This window comes from Cydia splendana, chromosome 12 (assembly GCF_910591565.1).
Source record: "Cydia splendana chromosome 12, ilCydSple1.2, whole genome shotgun sequence".
Classification (NCBI taxonomy): Eukaryota; Metazoa; Arthropoda; class Insecta; order Lepidoptera; family Tortricidae; genus Cydia; species Cydia splendana.
Genome location: NC_085971.1, coordinates 7,851,514 through 7,876,402, shown reverse-complemented (window position 1 = coordinate 7,876,402; position 24,889 = coordinate 7,851,514). Strand labels below are relative to the sequence as shown.

At 38.2% G+C, this 24,889-nt stretch overlaps 3 protein-coding genes across 4 annotated transcripts in view; 1 reads left to right on the top strand and 2 right to left on the bottom strand.

Annotated features, from left to right (window-relative positions):
- Positions 1-2,969: 2,969 nt before the first annotated feature.
- On the bottom strand, positions 2,970-16,635 carry LOC134795417 (uncharacterized). Of its 2 annotated transcripts, none has more exons than XM_063767253.1 (9): positions 16,472-16,635; positions 16,100-16,371; positions 15,790-15,952; positions 15,220-15,391; positions 14,563-14,670; positions 13,931-14,126; positions 13,288-13,517; positions 6,626-6,722; positions 2,970-4,630 (listed from the first exon to the last, which is right to left on the bottom strand). In XM_063767253.1, the coding sequence occupies exons 2-9, from the start codon at positions 16,333-16,335 to the stop codon at positions 4,579-4,581; spliced, it is 1,254 nt and encodes a 417-aa protein (XP_063623323.1). In that variant the 5' UTR covers positions 16,336-16,371; positions 16,472-16,635; the 3' UTR covers positions 2,970-4,578. The 2 variants fall into 2 exon arrangements, with proteins under 2 accessions (XP_063623323.1, XP_063623322.1); XM_063767252.1 differs by having other exon boundaries at positions 4,494-4,630; positions 14,551-14,670; positions 16,472-16,628.
- Positions 16,636-16,912: 277 nt separating this feature from the next.
- On the top strand, positions 16,913-18,575 carry LOC134795407 (p21-activated protein kinase-interacting protein 1-like). The gene is made up of 3 exons (XM_063767238.1): positions 16,913-17,053; positions 17,140-17,431; positions 17,762-18,575. Exons 1-3 carry the CDS (start codon positions 16,985-16,987, stop codon positions 18,565-18,567), a joined length of 1,167 nt encoding a protein of 388 aa, XP_063623308.1. The 5' UTR covers positions 16,913-16,984; the 3' UTR covers positions 18,568-18,575.
- Positions 18,576-18,971: 396 nt separating this feature from the next.
- Positions 18,972-24,889, bottom strand: part of LOC134795421 (uncharacterized) — a 39,164-nt gene continuing 33,246 nt past the window's right edge. Inside the window, exons 19-23 of the mRNA XM_063767260.1 lie at positions 24,684-24,776; positions 24,515-24,602; positions 23,375-23,533; positions 21,537-21,667; positions 18,972-21,131 (exon numbers count right to left, since the gene is read on the bottom strand). Coding sequence (XP_063623330.1) covers positions 20,895-21,131; positions 21,537-21,667; positions 23,375-23,533; positions 24,515-24,602; positions 24,684-24,776 — 708 coding nt within the window. The 3' untranslated portion in view covers positions 18,972-20,894. The remainder of the gene's footprint in view (positions 21,132-21,536; positions 21,668-23,374; positions 23,534-24,514; positions 24,603-24,683; positions 24,777-24,889) is intronic.

Sequence of the window (24,889 nt, the reverse complement as noted above, 5' to 3'; positions counted from 1 at the left end):
ATTCAGCCGACCAATCATATGCCGCACTGTAATGGATTTCGCATGAGTGTTCTCGCACCGTCTAAATGAGCCTTTAATGTCAGTCAGCATCAATTAGTTTGTACCAGCAAAAGAAGACAAATATTGGGACACAGCTACACTACTTTTGGAGTAGAGACGTGTGGGAACATACATCAATAGTTACACAATATACATCGATCGATTAACTTGCCAAAGATGTTAACATAAATGGTCATTTTACTTGCTACCATGCTGACTGAACAAAGTAACTGGCTAAAATTAAAACTACACATAATGCCAATAAAAGATTTGGTGCAAACAATACAAAGTACCAAATTATAATATAAAACTCCACAAATACGACGTCCGACGATAATAAACAATGGGGGTTGGCAACTGTCAAAGGTTTTTAGAAATGGCGCCAGCAAAAGTTTTACCTGTCTTCAGTTTTGTTCTATGGAATATGGTTTAAAGGGCATTAGCATCCAAACCATAACATTCCAAAAAAAAAGTATTTTACACTACACGTAGGATTGACAGATAAAACCTATGCTGGCGCCATCTGTGAAATACTTCAACCGGCCAACCCCATTATCCCAACCGCAGCGCCCAGGGAATTGGATGAGAGCACTACATGCTCTTCCCTTGCCAATAAACCAAGCTGCTTACGACAAAATATATTGACAATAGTCAAACGTGTGATGTGATGTAACTAAGGGTGGTATTCCACCTGTCCAATATGTTGGTCCAATGTCATTGCGTCTCACTCTCTCATTAAGCAAAATGTGAGACAAAATTCACATTGGACAAAGAAATTGGACACCCTAAAACACAAGTTTCGATAATAAACATCATAAATTTTCGAATACGAACAGTTTTTGCAAAATGTTCACTAATATAATATAAACGTACAGTACTAAGATACAAAATTTTAAGTTTAAGGTAGGCTTTGCCTAATTATTGCACTAGCAAACTTATGTAGTTCATTTCACATATGTGATGTTTTGGAAGTAAATAGCAACATGAGTTATTATCATATTGTACTTAACCCTACTGCACACTTAGGCGGCAACAAACCTTTTTGACCGACCAGAATAATAAGCGCTGCTATCCATAACCCGCATGTCACTATCCTGAACGACTATTATTTGTTATTATGCTTTCACACGGTGCAAGAAGTTTGCGTATCGCACCGTGTGCAAGCATTTAACTGAATTTATAATCAGCAATCATTGATTAGGGGTCATTCATCAATTACATCACACGTTTAGGGGGGGGTCAAGAAAATGAGACACGTTGTGACAGGGGGGAGGGGGGAGTCACAAACTTTGTGACGTCACTGACGTCGAATTCGCTGTACAGTTAGATAACAAGTTATTGGAACGATAATCATTTCTATTTGTTTAATTTTTTTTTCTAATCCGTTTTGGGTTATAAAATTATTATTTCTTTTTACAAAAATATTTTGATAAATTATTAATAATAGGTACATAACCTACTCTTACTTAATTCGATTTGCCGATTTCGTTGAAAACTTTGAAAAAATGTGACGTTACGTCACACCAGGGGGGAGGGGTTTGCCAAATGTGACCAAGTGTGACAATGAGGGGGGGAGGGGTCAAAAAACCTAGAAATTCGTGTGATGTAATTAATGGATGACCCCTTAAGTATAGGTAGGTAGTTTATACAGATACATATTCTGTAGTACTCTTTTTGCTAACCTGCAATAACAAATATATTAAAAGTATAGACCACTCCGAAACGTACGTTTCACATGTACAACAGCTGATGCGGCGTACATAAGCAGGCATGCGCCTTGTATGTATCATTTTTATCGTACATCTCACTGCGTTAATGCCGCTTCAGCGTAAATAACTCCTCGACTTTCCACCGCCCCGATACCAGGTCAGCAAAGAGAATCAATATTCAACACTAGAGATGCACCGGATATTCGGTTACTATCCGGTATCCGGCCTATCCGGCCATTAATTAAATATCCGGCCGGATACCGGATAGTGACCTACTATCCGGCCGAATAGTAACATTGCTTGATTTCGGAGTAAACAATTTGGCTTTTAGAAACAGTCACGGTCATAATCGTTCTCGTTTATTATTTTAAAACAATTTAAACATTCAACTGACTTGCACGCGCACACATTTCGAATCTAGAAATGAGTCCGCGCGAACGTTCACTAGGAAACAGGTCAAACCCGCACAATGCGCATCCGAAAAACTGAAATGAAGGTATAGTTCCGCCGGCCGGATATTCGGCGGCCGGATACCGAATTTTCGGCCGATGGTCAGGCCGAATATCCGGTATCCGGCCAAACAACTATCCGTTGCATCTCTATTCAACACTAAATATAAAACTTCTAGGTCGTATTTTACCACTCTTAGACAGTTGAGGGAGTAAGCTTTTGTGTTGTCGGTCCAATAAGTACATTAAGGGGCCCACAGATTACCAGTTCGCCGGATGATATCAGCCTGTCAGCTGTTCGGAACTGTCAAATTTTGCGTTTAACGCATTCACTGCCAGGGGGCGTGGCATACAAACTTGTATGACGGCTAACGAACATGTGCGTCGGGGGCAGTGAATGTGTTAACTGACACGCTGATATCGTCCGGCGAACAGTATCAGTGGGCCCCTTTACAGGAGTAGTAACCAACCGCTCGCCCGTGTGCAGCCACCAAACCTAACCAATCTAACCATATATTCACAAGCGACGCTAGCTAGCGACATGAAAAATGCAGTCTTCGATAAGATACCTCTTCTCACAAACGACAAGACTTGGCGACTTCAATTTCTATTTACTTAACTCTTGACAAGATATAAACATGGTTTCAATTTAATAAAATAAAACTTTAAAAAAAAACATAAATTTACTCGTTCTTAATAGAAAATAGAATCAACATGATCATTAATCGTATGATTCTGGTTTCTGGTTTCTACTATACTAATATAAATTATCAATATGAAAGTTTTTTTTTGAGAAAATACTACAAATTATTTGGCTAAAAGTGCAAAAAATATTTATATAACCTCAAATAGAAGAAACCACCGATCTAATTTATGGAAACGTATTATTCCGTGTGAACGTAAAGATTAACATTGCCGCACACTTCGTTTAAATTAATGAAACTGACTTATATAATCATGTCAAGACTTCGCTCAGGCCTATACCTATTACACCACTATCACAGTGTAAATAATGCACTTACGATAATACATTCAAATAAAGAAGGACGAAACAGGATCAATAACTGCAAAAAGATCTCAACAGCAAAAGCAATAAAGCGAGTACACGACATGTACGAACAATAACAGGTAAAGAAATTTAACAAAAACGTAAAATAAATACTAAGATAAATATTAAACGTATACAATAACACTAAACCAAAACGGCTTGTAAGGAGAAAGTGTATAAAAATCATAAAGTAAAGCATAATATTAGTAAATAATGAGAACAACTACAATCACCCAACAGCAGGCCTCAGGAGCAAGCCACATTTAGAGAACACACGCTATATGTAGGTATAAGAAGACTTCAAGGTTCAAGCCTCTACTTTTTTTACTTTTCCATCTCGGCTTGTACTTTATGGATATCTAATATTGTGCGATCAGTCGATCAGCAAGTAAACACAATACTTTTATTATCCGTAAATCAGACTAATTCTAATTTTTACAACATTCCCGCTGCTGTTTACAACAATTCAAAAAAAAGTTTATAAGAAAGCTACCCTAATATAGAAAGTTCCAGTATACCAATATAAAATGCCATACAAAAGTACCTACTCCTGCTATTTGGAGCTTTCTATATTCGTGTATCAAACAACTTAAACCGGTAGTTAAAGAGCGAACCGGACTCTACGCACTTATATTATAGTGTAAAATGATGCAAAATAGTATTCAATAGAAGAGGCCAAACATTTTAATATTGTGATTGCGAGCAACTTTATGTGATGTTGATGTTGGTTATCGACTTTGTATTAAAGAAAAAAACAAACCTATTCGGATTTTGAACTTGCTTTAGAAGAATACACATTAGAAAATTTCTATTGAACGCCATTATACATACACAGTAACCACATATGTATCACTTCGTGATGAGCAGATATTCCAGATATATATTGACTGACCAAATCTGTCAGTAACTTATTGTGATTACTAGCGTAATAACAATACAGTATTTTTTACCTTTGACAACGACGCTTGGCCAAACCATACTTGCGCAGCTTTGAAAATGTACAATCAACCAATTTGATTCCTAGGCCACTGTAGAACCATGTCATCATAAATCAATATGTTTATCTTCTACGACAGTGCTTATTGTGTGATGTTGATGTATGTCATGTATCTAGTTAAAGCGACAAGGTTCTATAGTGGCCTAGGAATCAAATTGGTTGAAAGTACACTAAAATAGAGACGGACTATATTTTCGTTGCTGTTTAGATCTCTGTCGATGGTGACTTTTATTCGACATAGATGTCGCTAGCGTTAGAGTCCGGTGCAGTGTCAGTATGAGCAGAAGTGAGAGACTACCTAGAGTGAGAGGACGCTTAGCCGCAGACTCTCTGGGGCTAGTTGCCACTCACTATTTTGCGATTCTCAATCTCCTCCATGTTGTTCGAACTGAAATATAACAGAATAATATGTTAAAATTGGTTTCCGGTAAATTGCACTGCGCTATCGTGACGAGTATTGTCTGTAAGGCGAGGTCTGAGAGCTAGTGGAAATGATATTTGTTTTTGCAAAAATGAGCACTCAAATTAGCATCAAATTACAGCAGTCTATGGCAAACTAATATATATCTACTATATTGACAGCTAGGGATTAGGGAATGCAATCTCGCACCAAGATTGGCGATTCGAGATCTCGCACGAAAAATCTGAATCGAGATAGGGTGTTTCGAGATGTCGACCGTCACACTTTCGAGATCGAGATTAATCTCGACGAGATCGAGATTAATCTCGACGAGATCGAGATTTGACAAAGTAATTAAAATTAAAATTTGAGCAAAAATCTCGAAGAATTCCGTATATACTACTTATTTAGAGTACCTACGTCATGTTTTATTTTGAAGATCTTCAAATTAACCAACATTTAATAAAAAAACTACTTTTATTTTAAAAAATAATAATAATATGTATGTAGCTCTAATTTGCATGTAATTATGAAAAAGTGGTATTAATTATTTTTAATTTTACAAAATTATAAGCAGAGGCAGTAACATGCTCAGTTGATATTTTTGACAAGCACTCAGAAACTTACAAAAAAATGTAGGGTAAGCTACAAAAATCATAAATATCGTGACTTCGATAAGATACGTTAAGTTCGTCCGATTTTTCCGCACAGAGCGCGCCACTGTGCTTTTATCGTCCACCGGCCGCATACAATAGCACTGCCTGAACAACATGAACCTAAGGTCAAAAAGATTACTCAAAACAAAGTAATTCACACGAATCAATCTTTCAATCTCGTTCGAGATCTCGAAAATATGAATCAAGATCTCGACCGAAATTGCTAAAATCGAGATTTCCTGTCAACGAGATTGAATCTCGAAAATTCGTGCGAGATCTCTCGAGATGATGAGATCGAGACTGCATTCCCTATTGACAGCACTATTGCATTCAGTGCCAGCGCGAGCTACGCGCTACGAGCGTAGCCGAAAACCGTATACGGCAAAACCGTATATAGCTAAAATCACCAACGAACATAGAACCCGCCTAGCGGGTCGCAGGCAGTGAATGTTTTAACCCTCAGCCTTGCACACTCTTAATGCATTTAATCCGATTTACACGTTTGATCCTCATACAACACAAGGTTACAAGGATCCAAGGATCGCCAAATCACGACGGTTACTCAGCGTCATAGGACCAACTATTTACAATTCGTTACCCTCAGATGTACTTAACTTAAATAGTGACCAAGTATTTAAAACTAAACTTAAACTGCTGCTTATAGAAAAAGCATTCTACAGCATTGACGAATTTATAAATATTCGATGAGGTCGTTGACTACTGCACCATAATTAAAATTGTATTAATGTTAAACGTAATAAGTAAATTAATGTTTTTGTTTAAAAAAATGTCATGTAATAATTAATTTAATTAAAGAACATATTATATGTGTGTACCTACTAACATATATTTTTTGTAAATATGTATAAAATGTGACCTGTAAAATATGCTTTTACCAATAAAGATCTGTATTCTGTATTCTGTATTCTGATATGACGACCATTCTAGTTTTCGTTGTACATATTTTAGAATACTTGGCCATTCCTTTCATATTCTGTTTTGTGTTGGAGAAAGTGGCTTAATTAGGTTATCATTCCCGACAGCTTTGTTTAATAAATATTCTTAATCACAGTAACTCAGTGGTCCTTGATTGTCTCCCGATTTGTATAGAAATAAGACCATTACCACTGCGTTACCATCTTTTTACATTAATCAATATTAATATATGAATGTTGGTTAACAAATTCCTGTTATTTGGTTCAGGTACAATGGGAATACAATTTTCATACAGAAATTCAATATATATCATACATACTACACGCAATAGATGAATGGTGATGAAAAAGTAGAATGACCCATGTAACCATAATACAAAACAGTGTGTTACCGTAGTTTGTCGTCGTTCTTCCACGAGGTGACCTGGATGTGCGGCGGCGGCAGGTAGCTGCGCAGCGACTGCACCAGCTGGATCGTGTCCAGCAGGACTGGAACATACACATCAACAGTTACCACTGCTACAAGTGTACTTTCATAATCGTGGAAGAGAGGGAGGCCTTTGCCCAGCAGTGGGACACAATAGGCTAACAAATAAATAAATAAGAGTTAGAAACGAAAAAAAATCCATTGACATTTTAAGAAAGTTATGATTAAAATACATTAAATTGTGTAAAAATATTTTCCATAATGTATTGAAATAATTATCAAGAGAAGAAAATGGGTGACCACCATCCTGTTAAGACCTTTACAGTACATCTGGGCTTCATTACGACACCCTGTTGACAACAGCACATGCTATAATAAGCACATTACGTAACTACGTCGAAAATTTAAAGGGACGTATGTACTGTAAAACGTCGTACGATACACGTGCAAATAGGTAATTCGCAACTCGTGTCGTTTTAAAATACTCCCTTCGATCGTGTTGTAAATTTTTCACCACTCGTTGCGAATTTCCCATTTTTCGCACTTGTACAGTCAGCAGCAGAAATCGCTATACACTCCAGCGGGCTCAGCACGGTTCCATTTTTATCGACTATCACTATGCGCGTCCCTTTCGCACTTACATACTTGTTAGAACGTGACAGGCATGGTGACAAGGGATAAAAACGCGACCGTGCTAAGCCGCCAGGTGCTCAAAGAGAGGTAAACTATACCCGGTCTGGAGTCCTGGGTTTGAATACCGATAAGGACATTTATTTGTGTGATGAACACAGATATTTGTTCCTGAGTTATGGGTGTTTTCTACGTATATAAGCATGTATTTATCAATATACTATACGTATATATATCGTCGCCTAGTAGTACTACCTAGAGCTAGCTAGTACCCATATTACAAGCTTTGCTGCTACGAGTAGGTCGATCTGTATAAAATTGTCCCCAAATATTTATTCATGAATTATTTATTTATTTGTGATTTAGGCTTTTGTGATAACACTATTTACACGGATAAAAAATGAAAGCAAGATAATATTGGAGCGCATTTCATACAATTTTGGTTAAAAGTAAAATATCTTGTTACTAGAATCAAAGACATATGTAACTTCGTATAAAACGAATAAAGTCTAAGGAAAAAACGTGCCTCGGAATTCAAGTAAAAGTCATTCTCGAATAGATGGCGCACACACCTTTAGCCTATCCTCGGCTAGATGGCGTGACGACACCGTTTCATATTTAACAATTTTAACACATAGATATCAGTGAATGAACATGGATCAAAATGATATAAAAATAATAATATCATTTATCCATATATATACATTTTTTGATAACTTTATACGTTTTCATTTTGAGTTTTAGTCGTGTGTCGATAGATGGCAGTAAATTTACAGTGACTACAAAATTTACAATGACAGGACCCCTCTATACTATCTATTCTTTTTGCTAGAATGGATGTCAGCTTTACAAATAATTCCATCAAAGAACAGTTACGAAAACTTGTCCTTTCAAGGAGTTCCATTTCCCATCCCATAATTATCCCATTAACAGGCTTTGGAATCTAATCAAATTTATATTTTTTTTGTAAACGTATAAATTTGAGCAGAATGTGAATGATTAAATATAATAAAATTAATAAATGACTTAGATTTCAAATTTTATTTTTAAATTGAGATTGACTGATGTGACACTTTTTAATACTTAGTGTTATTTTATTGTTAAAAAGTTATTTCTTATTAACTTCAAATTGTTGTTTTATGAATACATTTGTAAAAATACCCTTTGTTTCTCATATAACGCATAAAACTTGAAAAATATGACATTTATTAACTTTAATATCCTTATACCTAACCGGATCCGGTCCGGCCGGATCCGGCCGGATTGGGGCCAAAATCCGGCCGGATCCGGCCGGATTGAAAATCAATCCGGATTGCAATCCCTACACACATGTCATTAATATTAGTAAACAGGCTAGTAAAATTTTAGGATTTGTTATGCGGATATGTAAACAATTTCATGTTGGAGTGGCTAAAGTTCTATATAACGCATATGTGCGCAGCAAATTAGAGTACGGTGCTATTGTCTGGGATCCTTACGAAGACAAGTACTCTCTAATGTTGGAGAGAATACAGCGCAAATTTGCTCGCTGGTTATATAAAAAAGCCTATGGGTACTATCCATACCTCTATCCCTCCATCTTTGTCTCGGGGATGGTCGGGCAGGATACGCTTGAACTGAGGAGGAAATTCTTACTCTTAGTTCACTATCTCTCGGTCGTTCATCATCGAGTCGACAGCCCAGAGGTGTTGGAGAGGATGGGATTGGTAGTTCCTAAGAGGATACCCCAAGATGTGGACGGAGCGGTAGCGCCGCGCCGCTGGCCATGCCTGTTGCAGCGGCCTTCCGCTCGCACATGCTACGCGAGGCACGCTCCTACCTCTCGCGCTTTATGGAGCCTACATTCAATGCTCGCTCACTACGCAGATGCCGACATGTTCGCTAATAGTTTAGCATACCTATGCAACACTGCTAGACTCTTTCTCAATTCTAAATATTGTAAGTTATTGACTGAATTGTAAATTTTATCTTTGTCGACATTATATAAATCTAAAATATTGTACCTAATTAATTGACCGTATTTGTAAATTTTATCTTCCTTGACATTTTATCTGTTTGCATGTTTTTTGGAATGTTTCTGACATGTATATATTTTTCTAGTGTGTAAGTGAATTGGTGTAGTACTGTAAGCTTGCACTTTATTAAATAAATAAATATAAATATAAATATAAATAAACGTTTAAACTGTCAAAAAGTGTTTGACTGTCATGGTAGTATTTACTTGTGAGCGCTCAACGTGTCACAAATATCTTAACAGTCGCTATTCATTAATTTCTACACTTACAACAAGTCATTGATACCTTAGCTGCCAAAAAACCACTGGTATCTAAGCGGTCAACGTGTCAAATATATCTGAACAATATGGAAAAATAGACGTTAAAAGCATACAAGTATGGTCGAATATTGAATGAAAAATAGCCATGCTAATGGGGTTGGCCGGTGGAAGTTTTTAGCAGATGGCGCCATCATAGCTTGCCCCGTCAATCCCTACAATTGTGTCAAATTTTTGTTTTTTTAATACCCTGGATGCCAGCTCTTTAAGCCAAATCTCATAGAAAAAGGGGCAAGCTATGATGGCGCCATCTAGGCAAACCTTTGACAGTTGCCAACCCCATTACAAGTAAAGCGTTTTGACAATCATCGAAAGCAGTACAGTCTTGTCATCACATACATCTATCTCACGTTTTGCTCTTCAACCATTTGACATTGACAGGGGCCTCTCGATCAACTTACTGCAAACTATTTCTTTTATCAGAATCGTCAAAACGAATGACACATAGCGAAAGCTAATTGAAGCCGAATTTAGAGCCAACTGTCAAGGCATGTTGTGGTCTCAGTAACAAACGTTTGCTTTTCAAAGCAGAGACCGCGGGTTCAAATCTCAGTCGCACGCACTTAGAGATTACAGCTTTTTTTTTGGGTTTCATTTATATTATTAATTTGTGTCTTCTGGTTTTATGTTAATTTCGCATTAGTTTATATAATTCTTTAAGATATGTGACATGTAGCGTATGTACGACTTTCTAACAGGACGTTGTAGGTTTGAACCCGCAGTGGGCGTTCCTTAGATTACTCCTGTGCGGGATGCCATTTGATGTTTACTGCTAGGTTATACTAAGACCCATATTCGTGGACGACCGGCAGTTGGAATATGTCCAGAATTATATATATTTAGGAAAGCAAATATCCTTCTCAAAAGACAGACACCTTGAAGAACTAAACAGACGGGTGAGCATGACGTGGAATACATTCTGGGGCCACAAAGAGGTTTTAAAATCTAATCTGCCCGTAAAGCTAAAAAAGAAAGTCTTAGACTCATGCCTCTTGCCTTGTCTCTCGTATGGAAGCCAAACTTGGATCTACAACACCCACACAAAAAGAAAAATTGAACCATGCCAGAGAGCCATGGAACGAAGCATTCTTAATCGGAAACTCAGGGACAGGCAACGAAATACCGAGATAAGGAAGAAAACAAAAGTCATTGACGCTCTAACCCACTGCAAAAAGCTCAAATGGAGATGGGCCGGACATGTTGCACGCCACGACAAAGAAAGGTGGACTAAAAGAATCTCAACATGGGCTGGCCGGTAAAAGGTAAAAGAAAAAGAGGTCACCCTTTAGAAAGATGGGCGGACGAACTTACAAAGTTTACAAACGACGACTGGACAAAAATAGCCCAAGATAGGAAAAAGTGGAGAGAAATGGAGGAGGCCTATACTCGTCGAGAGGTCTTTAATAATAATAAAAGTTAATAAGTAAAAAATAATAATAATGATCAAATTTTATATCAACATTAATTGTAAAATGTATAACTGAAATTTAATTGTATTGTATATATTATAATGTATTATTAAAGAAATAAAAAGCTTAAATAAATAAATAAAATAACATACTAACAAAAAGTTCAAAGATATATAACTCCATTATAACTCCGTATACTCTATCCTCTCTGCTAAGTTGTAAAAACAAAATTCGTCATTCCTATGGTCAACAGTTAGCATATTACGTATATGCAGTGATGTTTTTATCGCACGCATACCTACATCTATAGAAGAGGAGGCACCGTTCTTGAGGATCATGAGTCCAACCAACAAAATAAAGAGAGGAGTTATAGTTGGATATGTTTAGTTTAACACCTTTACTACCCGTACTCCTCACGTGGGGCCACGGCTAGCCTCTATTACAAAGCCATAAGGTTTACATGTCAGATTGAGACAGTGAACGTGTTACGTTTCAATTCAATTATTTTCTCTTTCGTTCTTTGATCGATTCGGAGCATCGTATTTTAGTAGGTACTATACAGGGTGGCCCATTTAGATCGATCAGTATGGGAAAATCTAAAACTATAAGACAAACACCGATCTCTTCTTAGGAACCATGTCATCGATTTTAGTAACAAGAAAAACTGCATTCATACATTTAAAAAAATAATAACGGGTTGCACTCCGGGAGTGCCGACAGAAGTGAAAACTCAATGACTAGTCCAAAATGTCTGCAGCGCTATGTATAATTAACCCATCCTCCTTTTTATTGAAAAACTTTAGTTCCAAAATTACTGGTCAGTGAGCTTGTTTAAAATTCGAAATTCAAATATGTAGCGTTAATTGTTTAAAATTCGAATAGAAATTGTAAAGTTACCTTGCAGACCTCGCATCTAAATATATTTGGTCATGATATTTTGAGTTTTATTCACCAGTACTAGAGTTCACTTTTATTAGCGATTTCATCAAGATGTAGCTTTGAATTATATTTGAGTGATATAAAGTTATTAATGTAACTGTGAGATCCTCGTATTTCAGCCCGTACAAGATTAGAACATTGAGCTTTATTGCTTAATATAAAAGTTCAGTTTTAAATAATTAACCTGATTATGATACGTTAGGACTAAAGTTCTTTGGTGAATAAAAACGAAACAGCAGGCTCAGGCATACATTTTCGCCGCGCGGTAGAAAGAGAGGAGAGACGCCTTACGCGTTTATACGCCTTACGCTGTCTCGAGTTTATCATTCTTTCTCCACTTTTCACTTCAAAAATGTATGTAAAATGTAATGAAAAAAATGGTGGTCTTTTCGAAAACCTACAAAAATAAATTAAAGGATATGAAAACAATGCATTTTATCCATTTCAGACATCATGTTTCATAGTAACATTTACTGCTACCTACACAATCGATATCTAAATAGAAATAGTCTTAGTTTTATTTTTCAAAACGTTCGGGGTTCGATTCCCGAGCTGAGTACACATTTTTTTTTTATGTATGAATGCAGTTTTTATTGTTACTAAAATCGATGACATGGTTCCTAAGAAGAGATCGGTGTATATCTTAAAGTTTCAGATTTTCCCATACTGACCGATCTAAATGGGCCATCCTGTATAGTATATTATTTTAGTACAATAAGTGGGCTAAATAAATATAAGTATTAACATATATATCCTCTACGGTTTGGAACTCGGAGGTTTGGAAGAACGGCCGCCTATGACAGTTATAATAAAAAGCGATCATTCTCGTAGAACCTACTTATTCATTGTCTAAGTTTGACACTTGACGACAAAATACTTCTTTAAGAAAGGAGGTGTCAATTCGTAGCTGCTACAGTATTTTTAAAAAAGTTAAACAGATAAAACGTTGATGCTTAGTTACCATTGAAATAACAACTGCTTAGCAACTGGTGGCACCCTGGCTGCTGACGTACGTGATTGGCAGTGCGTGTAGGTATTAATGACAGCAGCTCGAATTTGAGTGCTTAGTTACCACTGACTTTCTAACCGTTATTGTCATTGTGATTAAATAAGGGTGTATATGTTAAAGAAAAACTCAGAAGTTAAGATATATGTGACGAACTGAAAGCCTACGTGAAAATGACAACTTAGATGTCCTTATTTTTGTGACGATTGAAGTGTATATGTTTTCTTGGACACCTTGCCCGCTCAGGTATATCTGATGCTGACTGTATCGTAAATAACTATTATTGAAGTTGTTTGTTAGACAATACTCACTCTTCTGCAGCTGCTCGGACTGCTTGCCGTAGGGCTTGCACATGGCGGGGCGCACGCAGGGCCGCATGCGCTGCAGGTTGCGCGCCAGCTCCGCGAAGGCGCGCACCACGCGCTCCTGCCCGCCGCCGCCGCCGCCGCCGCCGCCGCCGCCGCCGCCGCCCGACGTGCTCGTCGCGCCGCTCCCGCTGCCGCCCGACCCCGATAGGGACTCTAGGCTTTCTAGGTTCGCTCTGGAAATTTAAATGTATCGAAAATAAGTTTTCAATCTGGGCGCGCCAGAGTTGTTACGCAAAAAAATACAACATCGGTACACTTTTGAGCTTCCGATGGAAACTGCCAGCACGTGACCACACATGTCCGCGTTGACGCTAATAGTATTTCACGCAGATTCCCATTTGATTACTTAAAGCCAGATACAATAGTAGTGTAAAAGTAGCACTACATTAACTATGGTATTATTTTGTGAGTACCAAATTAACATAACATATAGAGTACCTACATAACTAACAATTACACTACTAGTCGCAGTAAGTGCTGCAAGTGTGATAAAAATAAGAAGTAAGATTTGAGAAAGACTTGCACATGTGTAACACTATCCCACCCAACACAGTGTTACCCATCACACTGTCCTGACCACACTGACCTGAGGAAGTCTGTGAGCTTGTGCTCGTCTGTGTAGTGATGCTTCTTGGTGTCGGAGGAGGTTCCGGAGCGCTGGTGGCTGTACTTGTCCTGGTGCAGCGAGCGGGACTGGTGTTGCAGAAGGAGTTGTTGCTGGTGTTGGGAGAGCTTGTCTTGCGCCTGCGTGCGCCGGTCGGGCTTCTCCGACGTTAGGCCCGCTGGAATATGTCGAACATTTCACTATTTGGACACATTAACGTTATTTAGACAGTAGGGGTGCCCCTCTACTCTTCGAAAAATGTCCCTCGAGTCGGACTCGCGCACGAAGGGTTCCGTTCCATTACGCAAATAACGGCAAAAAAAATCACGTTTGTTGTATGGGAGCCCCACTTAAATATTTATTTTATTTTGTTTTTAGTATTTGTTGTTATAGCGGCAACAGAATACATCATCTGTGAAAATTTCAACTGTCTAGTTATCACGGTTCATGAGATACGGACAGATAGACAGACGGACAGAGGAGTCTTATTAATTGGGTCCCGTTTTTATCCTTCAGGTACGGAACCCTAAAAAGAGTGTTTTTGATCTAAACAGTCCCAAAAAATAATAAAATAAGCATAAAATAAAAATGTGGATGTTTACATAGCAACTCACTGAGGGCGGCGAGGTGCGGCGCCAGCGGCAGCTGGTAGTCCTGCAGCGCCGAGCCGCGCAGCAGCCGCTCCACGGCCTGGCTGTCCGCCAGGTTCGCCGCGCTCGACTCTGCACATTATCACATTAACCAAGTGAAACAAAACATCCAAACCATGTTTAAATCCGTGGACGTGGAAAAGTTCAACCTTGAAATATTTCCACAACAAATCGAAGCAAAATCGTTTCATCTATAGACCCCAGTGTGCTTGAGCAGAAATACGATCTTGAATTACGTAACCGACGCGACCTTGAACTATAAAGTTTTTTTCAAGACATTGAATAACCTTAATTACTAATTATGTTTTATATGTATGTCCAATCTGTTTATTAAGCTTATTGTTTGTAAGCATGTATTTAAGATGAAAAGAACATAATTCATAATCAGTAGTATCAGTACTATATTAAAATTGTTTTAAATAGATTACTCACATATTAAGTCAAATAAACGCTCGATATGTTTTGATCCATTTTCGAGGATCTTCTTAGGAACACCAACTGCACTGCCTCTAGTGATCGAGCGCGCGACGTGTACACGCTGACGTATGCAGACATTCGAGTCTCACGGGAGTTTTATAGTTAGAATGAGCAGGTACTACAGTTGATCCATATAAAACATACCTGGAATATAAGTAGGCTGTTGCGAAAGGTGCTGCTGTATGGACTTCTGCGTCATCTCCAGCTGGTTCTTGTAGTAGCGGCAGGCCGGGTTCGGGCAGTTCTGCACCACCTCTACAATGAACTCCTTCTCCATGCCAAACTGCTCCCGCCCTATTGTGTATGATTCTACCACCTACAAGTTATAGATAAACAGTTAACATTCGCCTCAGACAACAATATCCTCATGCCGGATAATGTACATTTGTTACAATGGAATTTCAACTTTCATAAAAAAGTAGTATTTCTTTTGTCTCATACAATTATTGACCAAATGAAATTAAGCCCAATAAAAAATACAACTAGATGCAAATGTGGTGGGCGGCACGAGGCTAATGACTATAATCTCTAGAACATTCTCTGATCAGATCGGGAAAATCCTGAAGAAAGGCCAGGTCAAGAGCACCCTAAACTGGTGAGCATGTATGAGGAATGTTATGAAAGTGAAGGAAGCGAAAGAGGTATGTCAGGATCGTAGCAAGTGGAAATATTATAATAACAGAGTTGGTAAGACATAGTATATAGTAAACTTACTGCTCTGACCGTAGCTTCTAAACCTAAATGCAGGCCATGGGGCCCATTCATATGCTTCAACATCACAGCATTGGCAAAGTGCTCATATGGCAGTATTATTTTCCCGTTATCTCTAAGAATTAGTCGGCCTTGGGTATCCAGCCCCACTCTTGATGCCATCATTCTGAAATACAAATGAGAAGTCTTATGACATTGCAACTACTTAACTAAACAAATAATTAGAAATGCAACTTCAATTGTTTAATTGGTTTGATAACATTTTTTTATGACTAATAAGTATCCAATAAGAATTAGCTTTGCTTTGACTTACTGAAGGTATGCAGCACTGGGCAGCATGGAGGAGTCCTTAAGATCACTAAAACACTGCAAGAGCTCGATGCTGGGGCTCCAGCCCTTGTTCTGCAGATACAGCTGCAGTAGCATGTACAGCTTCTCCGTGACGTAGCCCTCGGCGGCGTGCGGCGCCGCGCCCGCGCTCCCTCCGCCGCCGCCCGACCCGCCGGTGCTCTTCGCGAGCACACTCTTCATGGTCTCCGCCAGATCCATCTTGTAGATGTCCAGGTAAGTCCTCTTTTGGGAATCCTGCACCCAAAACAAACACTAGCGAATAATGCCACCCTCGGAGATCGATAGCAACACGTTTGAACGGAATTATGTACGTTTTCTGCGGTATTTTACTCACCAGAATGATAGTAATGTATATGCAAGTCACCAAAAAACACTGCACTGTCCTATGAACTAAAAATTACGGTGATATCCATCTACTAGTTTTATTTTTATAAAAAGACAGAAATTTGTGGAGACTCAATCCTTTCTTCTTTGACTTGACGCTGTCATTTTATTTTGATAGTGTTGGGACAACAAAACGCCAAGACTCGGTTTTCTGCAGAACTTTCTAATTTAGATATGGAAATATATATTTTTTATTTCATGATTTGTAATTAAATGACTTTTTATATATACTTTCCTTTAAGTTACTAATCGAAATAAATATACTTTCAATTTGCAATGTTTTAAATTTATTATCGTCAGGTTGTCTTCGTTTCCTATTCACTTCTGAACGAAAACGTCAAATGCAGCTTTGCTTTGACACTTGACACTTTTCGTTCTGTCAATGTCAAAAGAAACGTGTGCGGTGCTCTGTTGAGGTTGCGATGTTAATTTTCTTATAAATTATACTGCCTTTTATTTTATAATGGACGAAATAGTAGTCGGCACCTATGAAGGCTTTTTGCTAGGATATTCACTTAGTTACGAAGATGAGGTAAGTTAGCTGGTTGCAGCATAAATAATGACATGTCAATATTTTCTGGTTCAAAGCTTGTAATAGAATAATACAATTTATTTCAGAGAAGCAAAATTAAACAAACCTTTGCGACACATTCTCATACTGCTTCAGTGCGATGTGTGTCCATAGCTGGCAAATTTTTAGCTTCTGGTGGCACTGATGACAAAGTAGTGGTCATTGATATGAAGTCCCGAAAAGAGCACACTGTCCTCATGAACCACGATGGTACTGTAAATACTGCTGCTTTCACACACAATGGGACACACCTCCTTACTGGGAGCGACGATGGATCAATTATTGTGACGAGAACTGGCAATTGGCAAATTGAGAAAATATGGAAAAAAGCTCACCAAGGTAAATTAATACTGCTCGTTTTTCTAGGCTATGCAAACTTTAAGTTATCATGAATTATCTCAACATTATACTATTAGAATGCCTTGACTTTGTTCCTTAGTTGTTTAAAGGGATTCTCATACTTAGAACCTATAACATTATGTATACAACATGAATCTATTTCTCAACCTATTTTTAATGCACCAGTTATCTGGTCTTATATTTTCACAACCCCTTTACAAACACCTGGGGTATGCATGCCCCACTTTTAGAGACCTGGCTTTAGAGTTGTGAGTTATCATACCAATATTGTTATTATGAACCAGAAGTGACAATATACTTTTCTTTCAGGATTTCCTGTTACTGATATAGCAGTGCACCCATCTAACAAACTAGCTCTTAGTATAGGAGGTGACAAGACACTAAGAACTTGGAACTTAGTAAAGGGTCGTCCTGCTTTCACCATAAATCTTTCCAGCAAGGGTGTAACATTGCCTACTGAAATAAAGTTTTCACCTACTGGCGACAGATTCTCCCTCATTCATGAACAAAATGTTGATGTCTGGACAATAAGTAAAGCAGGAATTGAGAAACAAATAAAATGCACTACTAAACCAACATCAGTACAATGGGTATCTGATGAAAGGATGTATGTAGGATTGGACAATGGAAATATTATATCCTTTACTGTCTCTGACACTCAAGCCCTAACTTACAAAGCCCACAAACAAAGAGTTAAGTGTCTTCATTACAATAATGATGTATTATATTCATTATCCAGTTCAGGAGAAATTAAAGTTTGGTCAGAGAATGATTCCAAATTAAGTGAATTAAGCTCATACAATGCTGCTTGTAGAGTCACCTGCGTGACATTGAACAGGCAAAGCCAACTTATCAAGAAAGAGGAGAAATCAGGTGAAGGACACTCTGAAGCAGAGGAGAGTCTTGAGCAGACAGAGGAAAAAGATGACAGTGATGTTTCTGATGAGGAACTTAATGCTCCATCACCACCACCAAAGAGGAAACCAGGAGCCTTTGTAACCATCAGTTATGGAAATGATGAAGATGAAAAAGAAGGAGGTGCTCCACCTAAGAAGAAATTTAAGAAAAAGAAAAGAAATAAAAATAAAAATAAGAAAAATAAAGTAGTTCAATAATTAATGTACTTTGTTAATTGAATTAACAATAAAAATATGAATAATAAAGTTTGAGTAATAAATATACTAAAAATAACCAGGGGCCGATTGCATAACAAACTACAACTAATATTACAAGCGGAACTCCTTTTCTAACTTCACTTATTAAATAAGGAGTTCCGCTTGTAATATTAGTTGTAGTTTGTTATGCAATCGGCCCCAGGATGAAAGTTAATAGGCAGGTTAAGAGGCAGTAACCCTTTCAACAACAAGATCTCCTAAAGTCATCAATGTCATCATGTCTCATGACCTTCATGCCTTAAATAAGGGTTGTAGGTACCCTTCTTGTACCTAAAGATTATTTTCGTCAGGTATGCTGGTGAAAGGGTTACAACATGCAAAAAAAGAGAAAAAGAAAACCCACATTACCACTGCAGACTATATTTTCACCATCATTTTAGGAAATGTACATGATGTTCACATTGATCATAATTGATAGTAAAAAACAATATGATGTAGACTTTGGTTTGTTTATTTAATTATAAATAAAAAAATCTCTCCCAACCGCACACAAATACAAGTACATAAATAATAAACTGTAAGACACAATAAATTAATTTGGTCCCAAAATAAATATTAAATAAATAAGGAAAATTTAAATTAAAAAAATCAACAATTATAAACAGTACTGATCAATTTTGGCAATTGTTAATGGACTTCCTACTTACATTATTCGTTATTTCTTAATTAAAATAAATATCCTAAATGCACAATGTACATTCAGTCATACAGAATTATGCAGCACGCCGCCAGTCGCCGCGCTCGCGCCCGGCTTATTTACACGAACGATACAGGTGGCTACAGAACCGAACATACACACATGAATAATTGAATACACTATGTGGCCGAGGCTGCTCCCTCACTGCGGGCAAGTCCTTCACATTTGTACAAGCTCCTATAAACAGTTATTGTGAGTGGATGCAGTCTCAGCCATTTAACTTGCCTAAGAAAACTATAAAGCCAGACTTATATTTGATAACTCGTACAGAAATATCAAGAGAGAATTTCACTGGAATGTATTTATTTCAATGAATATAAGTTATAATAATCATCATTACGATTTCATAAGATAAACATTTTATGTGATTGCGCAATGAATAAAAAAATGCAGTGTGGTTGAAATACATAAGTAACAACTTTAATGAGATGAGATCACATGCTCGATGAATGTCAAATGTATTCTATGTAATTTAAATATCTTACTAACACAGTAGCAACGTCGCTCTAACGATCAGTCGCTATACAATACTAAGTACATTTTGTGCAAAGTTATTTATTTTCAAATTCATGTCGAAAATAACCAGTTTCTGTCTGAAAAATAGAACCTTGCAAAGATTAGGAATTACAAACCGATAGTTGTTACTGCGATAATATACAATTTTATTGACAATTCATGAATAGATACAAATTGAACATTACATAGTTTATCTTATACATGTATTTCAAAAATCTTAGAAGAAAATTAGCAGACTTTCGAGCAGCTTACGATTGATCTTATGACTAGATTGAGCCAGTGATTTCCAGCAGTCCATACTTCACATCAAACTTGAAGAAAACTGACACAAATAATACCGCATAGGAACGATAAAAGAAATAAGTTGTAGGAAAGAACTGACTTTGAATAAAAACATACAGAGATTAGATAGGTTAGATAGTCTAGATAAATGCTTTCTACTTGTCCTGTTCCATATTCACTTACATCTAAATTTCGATTATTAGTATTTCTTCGTTCGACTCTACCCTACCGTCACTAAACTCTAAGCTATAAGTCAGATGGCACTCTCTACGCTATCGGACACAGCTTTTGCTTCACCCCGACCCGCCAGTCTTCAGAGCCAGTCGCACAGTTCCCAGAATAAATTAGTTCAGTAGAAGAAAATAGGTCTAAAGAAGAATAACATTTGGCGTAATGTTGTTTTTATGATGTTATCGCGTGCTATTTAATATATACCTATAATTCTTCTTCATTTATAAATTTTCATTGAAGAAACCAATGGAATAGAAGAGAGAAAATATAAGAGGTCTAAGTTACAACGACGTAATTCCTATTTTAATCAAGTGAATAGCCGATCAACGTAAGATTAAACACTGCTCAAGTAACTTATATTAGTGGCTTTAATATGATATGACAGATGGCTTATTACAGTCACATTTATTACATCATAAAAGATAAAGCATCCACGTGAGAAAGAGACAAATACAATACCTATAGTGTGCATTGCAATAAATGCGACCATTACAGAAGTAGAGTGTTAAAGCGTGTACGCGACTGACTCTGGACGACTGGCCTATTTCTTCTTGGCTTTCTTCTCCGCTTTCTTGAGGGCCTTGAGGTGTTTCTCATGCGCCTGGCGCAGCTCCTTGAGGCGGCGCTTCATGCGGCGGCGGTCGTCGCCGCCGAGCCCGAGCAGCTTCAGGTCGGCGGAGCTGAGCGCCAGCAGCAGCGCGCCGTCCACGCCGCGCGCGGCGAACGCGCTCGCGTGACGCTCCAGGCCCTCGCCGAGGCCCGATACCCACTGCCATACCTGCACAAGATATTCAATGTTACAGCATTTCTAAATATGTTATTTCAAATTTGATGTATCGCCGCGGACCAAGTGTATAAAGTTGCGATATGTTTGCATTGAATATTAACCCAGGCTTTTTGCCACGTTTCAATGGGAGCCCGGGGTCCGCTCGGCAGCGAATCGCAAAAAATTGCGTAGGCTTTTTTACGAAAGTGACTGCCATCTGACCTTCCAACCCAGAGTTGAAGCTAGGCTTTATGGGATAAGTCAGATTTCCTCACGATCTCAAAGGATGGAGATGGAGAATAATAGTCTGTAGACTAAAATTAATAGCACACAACTTCCGTCATACTCCTGTACGTGTGTAGGGTGGTATGTGACATTGCAGTCCCTAAATACGAGTAGACGTCAGCAAGTACTTACCTGCTGCTTGCTCCAGTGCGTGACAGGATGCGGCGACAGCGGCGCGGGCGACAGGCTCGCCTCGGACACGGCGCTGGACAGCGGCTGCCACGGCACCTCGCCGCCGACTACGCAAGCCGGAGCTTTCTTCACTATAACATGCCCATTTCATTGTCATCACGCGGCTACATATTGGGACGCAACTCTCAGACCGTGGTGGTTATTGACGGAGTCGAGACTTGGGCCCCTCCGCCCAAATAGCAGCCACTTTATTAGAATAGTTTATTTGACTCCATTACATTAAGTACTTTAGTAATAAAACGAACAAATTATGTACTGTCTAAAAAATTCAATTGTCCGTGACTGTATCAAACGATATAATGTCAGGAAGGTACTTGTATGCCGCTAGTTGTACGAGAGAAAACAGCTTCTACATAACTCTAACTAGGAAGTCTAGGTACCTATTTAAGCTTGACTTATATGTACGTGACTCCTTGTATAAAAAAAACCTGGTTAAAATAGATATTTTAGTTCCTAGGTAGGTATAGAACGGTTAGGGATTACACCGCTAAATGTACATGAGTACATACTACAAGTTCGCCTACTGTCAAAATAATTAACACAAAGTAAAGCGTGTCACAATTAATGTGCCACCGATCGAAAAACACGATTGTCCGATTTTGTCTCGCAAAGAAATATTTCTGTACTCGCGCGATGACAATTATGACTAAGAAAATCAGTGTAGCGACTGTAGAGCTCAAAATAAGTCTCATACCAAGTAAAATATTCCACCACCCAGGCGTAACATAATTTTTTTTGCCAAGAATGAGAGTGAAGTCATGAAGTGATTTGTGGATGGCAAAAGCGTGCGAAAAAGGAAAATGCGGGATTAAAAATAAAAACTCGACAGCTTTTACCATTTTACCTACCACTGATACTGATGGCCGTCTTAAATTAATTCAGCATGGTAATCTTTACCTGAATAAATCAAGGTGAATTATAGCGTTTATCTAGCGATCAGTGGCGGTAATAGATAGAAGCATGTCGAATAATACACAGCAAAAGTACCTAAAACTGTAGCTTGAAAATAATAAAATAAATCTTTTCAAGAATACCACAGCGTTCAATCTAACCAACTCAACCAGATTGGATAATGGGAATGCATAATAATATTTAGGTTACATTGGATATGGGAATTCATAGGTTAGGTTTGAAGATGGATATGGTCCAAATGACTACAGGTCTTGGATATCAAGCGGGACGATTTTACTTCCCGTCCTAAAAAGATGCCAACCATATCCTACACCTTATAAATGAGGAATTCACCTTACAGAAACCGGAACCAGAATCCGCGTTTGTAAGTAAGGCCGATTTTTTATTTGTTGTCGATTTTTTTTTCGTTTATTTCGATAAAATTTCGTTAGTTTGAAGAGCTCCACATTTTGGGCGGAATAAATACGAAATCACAACTTGTCTCAAAAATGTACTTATTTAATTTTCCATTAATTCATGAAAATTCCATACGTTTTCGTAACTTAGAGGAAGATTTTTTGGGACATACGTTGAAATTGCGCTTATAAATTATAACTTATATTGCACTCCACCTATCCCCCAAATTTTATCAAAATCCAATGAAAAAAAAAATCGTCAACAAATAAAATCAGCTCATTGAATCTCTAATTAAAATGAATTAGAATTCAATGCCTACTTCCCAGAGCCACGTTCGCCATACGTGAGGTTCAACAAGCTGTGACTTTATACAGCATCCTGCAGATATCTACATTCTACAACCAAGGATTGTAAGAAACAAGCAACTAAATAGCTAATGAGGACCGCCGTCTCAACCGTCTGACACAAACCTCTGGCGTTGGCCTCGCTGACGGCCTGGCGGATCTCGTCGACGAGGTCGTTGGTGAGCTGCACGGGGTCGGGCGGCGGCGCGGGCCCCGCCGTGGCGAGGCGCCGCTCGCGCTCCGCCAGCACCTGCTTCAGCTGCTCCGCCAGCGACGCGGCCGGACCTTCACCCGGCGGGATTACTTAGGACCGTACCGACCAATCGTTGGAATGTCCCGTACAAACGCGATTTATGCTCTTTTTAGACATACAATATTTATGTTTCTATGATATAGGAGCTCAAAAATACTTGGCAAGATGAGTCTTCGATTAACAGATATAGATTGTAGGTACCTAACGCTAGTAGACGAAATAACATGCGTTTGTACAGGACAGCCCCGTGGAACTTTCCTTATCTACGTGTTACGACTAAACCGAACCTCCTTTCTAATTTAGACGCTATGGCGCTTTGATTAAGACTCTGGCTTGTGCAAATTTAATCAGCTATTAAAGGCATTCCGACTTTTTCCGACATACAATTTCATATAAGCTCAACTTAAATGAATGAAATTATGTGCCCGGAATCAACAGTATGCTGATCATTGGAGACGAAATTGACAACTATGATCTAAATACGACTCTATACCAGTGAGTATTAGGTATAATTTTAGAAGATCCATGGATCTTGTAAAATTATCTTTACCATAAGTCATGAGGTCATGACTGACTATCATGATCAGTTAATCAAATCAAGCGCCATATTTACGATATCGGACGTCTCAAATCACGGTATTATGTATATCTCGTTTTACTATGTTGAATGTGTAAGGTTTAGTCCTGGTATGGCGACAGTAAAATGTGGGTAGGTAATGCTATGGCAAAGGTGAAGATGCGTTAATCACACAGGGGTTTTCGTTCAGTATGTTCGTGTACATGCGCAAATGTCTTTCATGTGCAAATCTTTCAAACGTGTATAGTATGTATAGGTTATGTTGGTAGGTATAATATCGAAAATGTTGTTTAATTTATAGATTGTAATATCTTTGAATGTCAATATGAATATACGAGCACAACATAAAAAGCAAGCAGTAAATCACGCTTGCCACTTTACTTTTTGCTCCCGGCCTTTAGCAAAAAAAAAAGAAATATGTACAATTATTACATACCTGTAAGTTGGTGATGCCGATGGTCTCTTGAATATACCGCGTCGTCAGTCGCGCTCCCCACAGAGCTACCACAGCTTTGCCTCTCTCGCTGCTAGGTAAACAAAGATGCCTTTAGTTGGTATTCGTTTATTAACTCTAAAGTAAGCAGATAAGGTACACAGTTACTTACAGAGGGTGCTCCTGTGTGTGTAGGCGCACCCGATGTGGATTCACTTAGAGATTCGTCCGCGGAGTCGTTATACGAGTCGTCTAATCCGTCATACTGTAAAAGAATAATGAAACCTTATATTTTACAGTTCCAGAGAAAAAAATACGTCTCTTTGATGGTTTAATCCGAACAATTTTCCCTTTTTTATGTGGTTATAGTGGCAACAG

Bases quoted from the DNA above. Each gene is read 5' to 3' on its own strand.
- LOC134795417 (XM_063767252.1), bottom strand. From the start codon at position 16,335: ATGGATCTGGCGGAGACCATGAAGAGTGTGCTCGCGAAGAGCACCGGC. The intron at 15,392-15,789 runs GTAAGTTTACTA...TATAACTTGTAG, and splicing joins TAGAAGCTACGGTCAGAGCA to GTGGTAGAATCATACACAAT. The intron at 14,127-14,550 runs GTAAACATCCAC...GACATATTCCAG, and splicing joins CGCCCTCAGTGAGTTGCTAT to CGGGCCTAACGTCGGAGAAG.
- LOC134795407 (XM_063767238.1), top strand. From the start codon at position 16,985: ATGGACGAAATAGTAGTCGGCACCTATGAAGGCTTTTTGCTAGGATAT. The intron at 17,054-17,139 runs GTAAGTTAGCTG...AATTTATTTCAG, and splicing joins CACTTAGTTACGAAGATGAG to AGAAGCAAAATTAAACAAAC. The intron at 17,432-17,761 runs GTAAATTAATAC...CTTTTCTTTCAG, and splicing joins ATGGAAAAAAGCTCACCAAG to GATTTCCTGTTACTGATATA.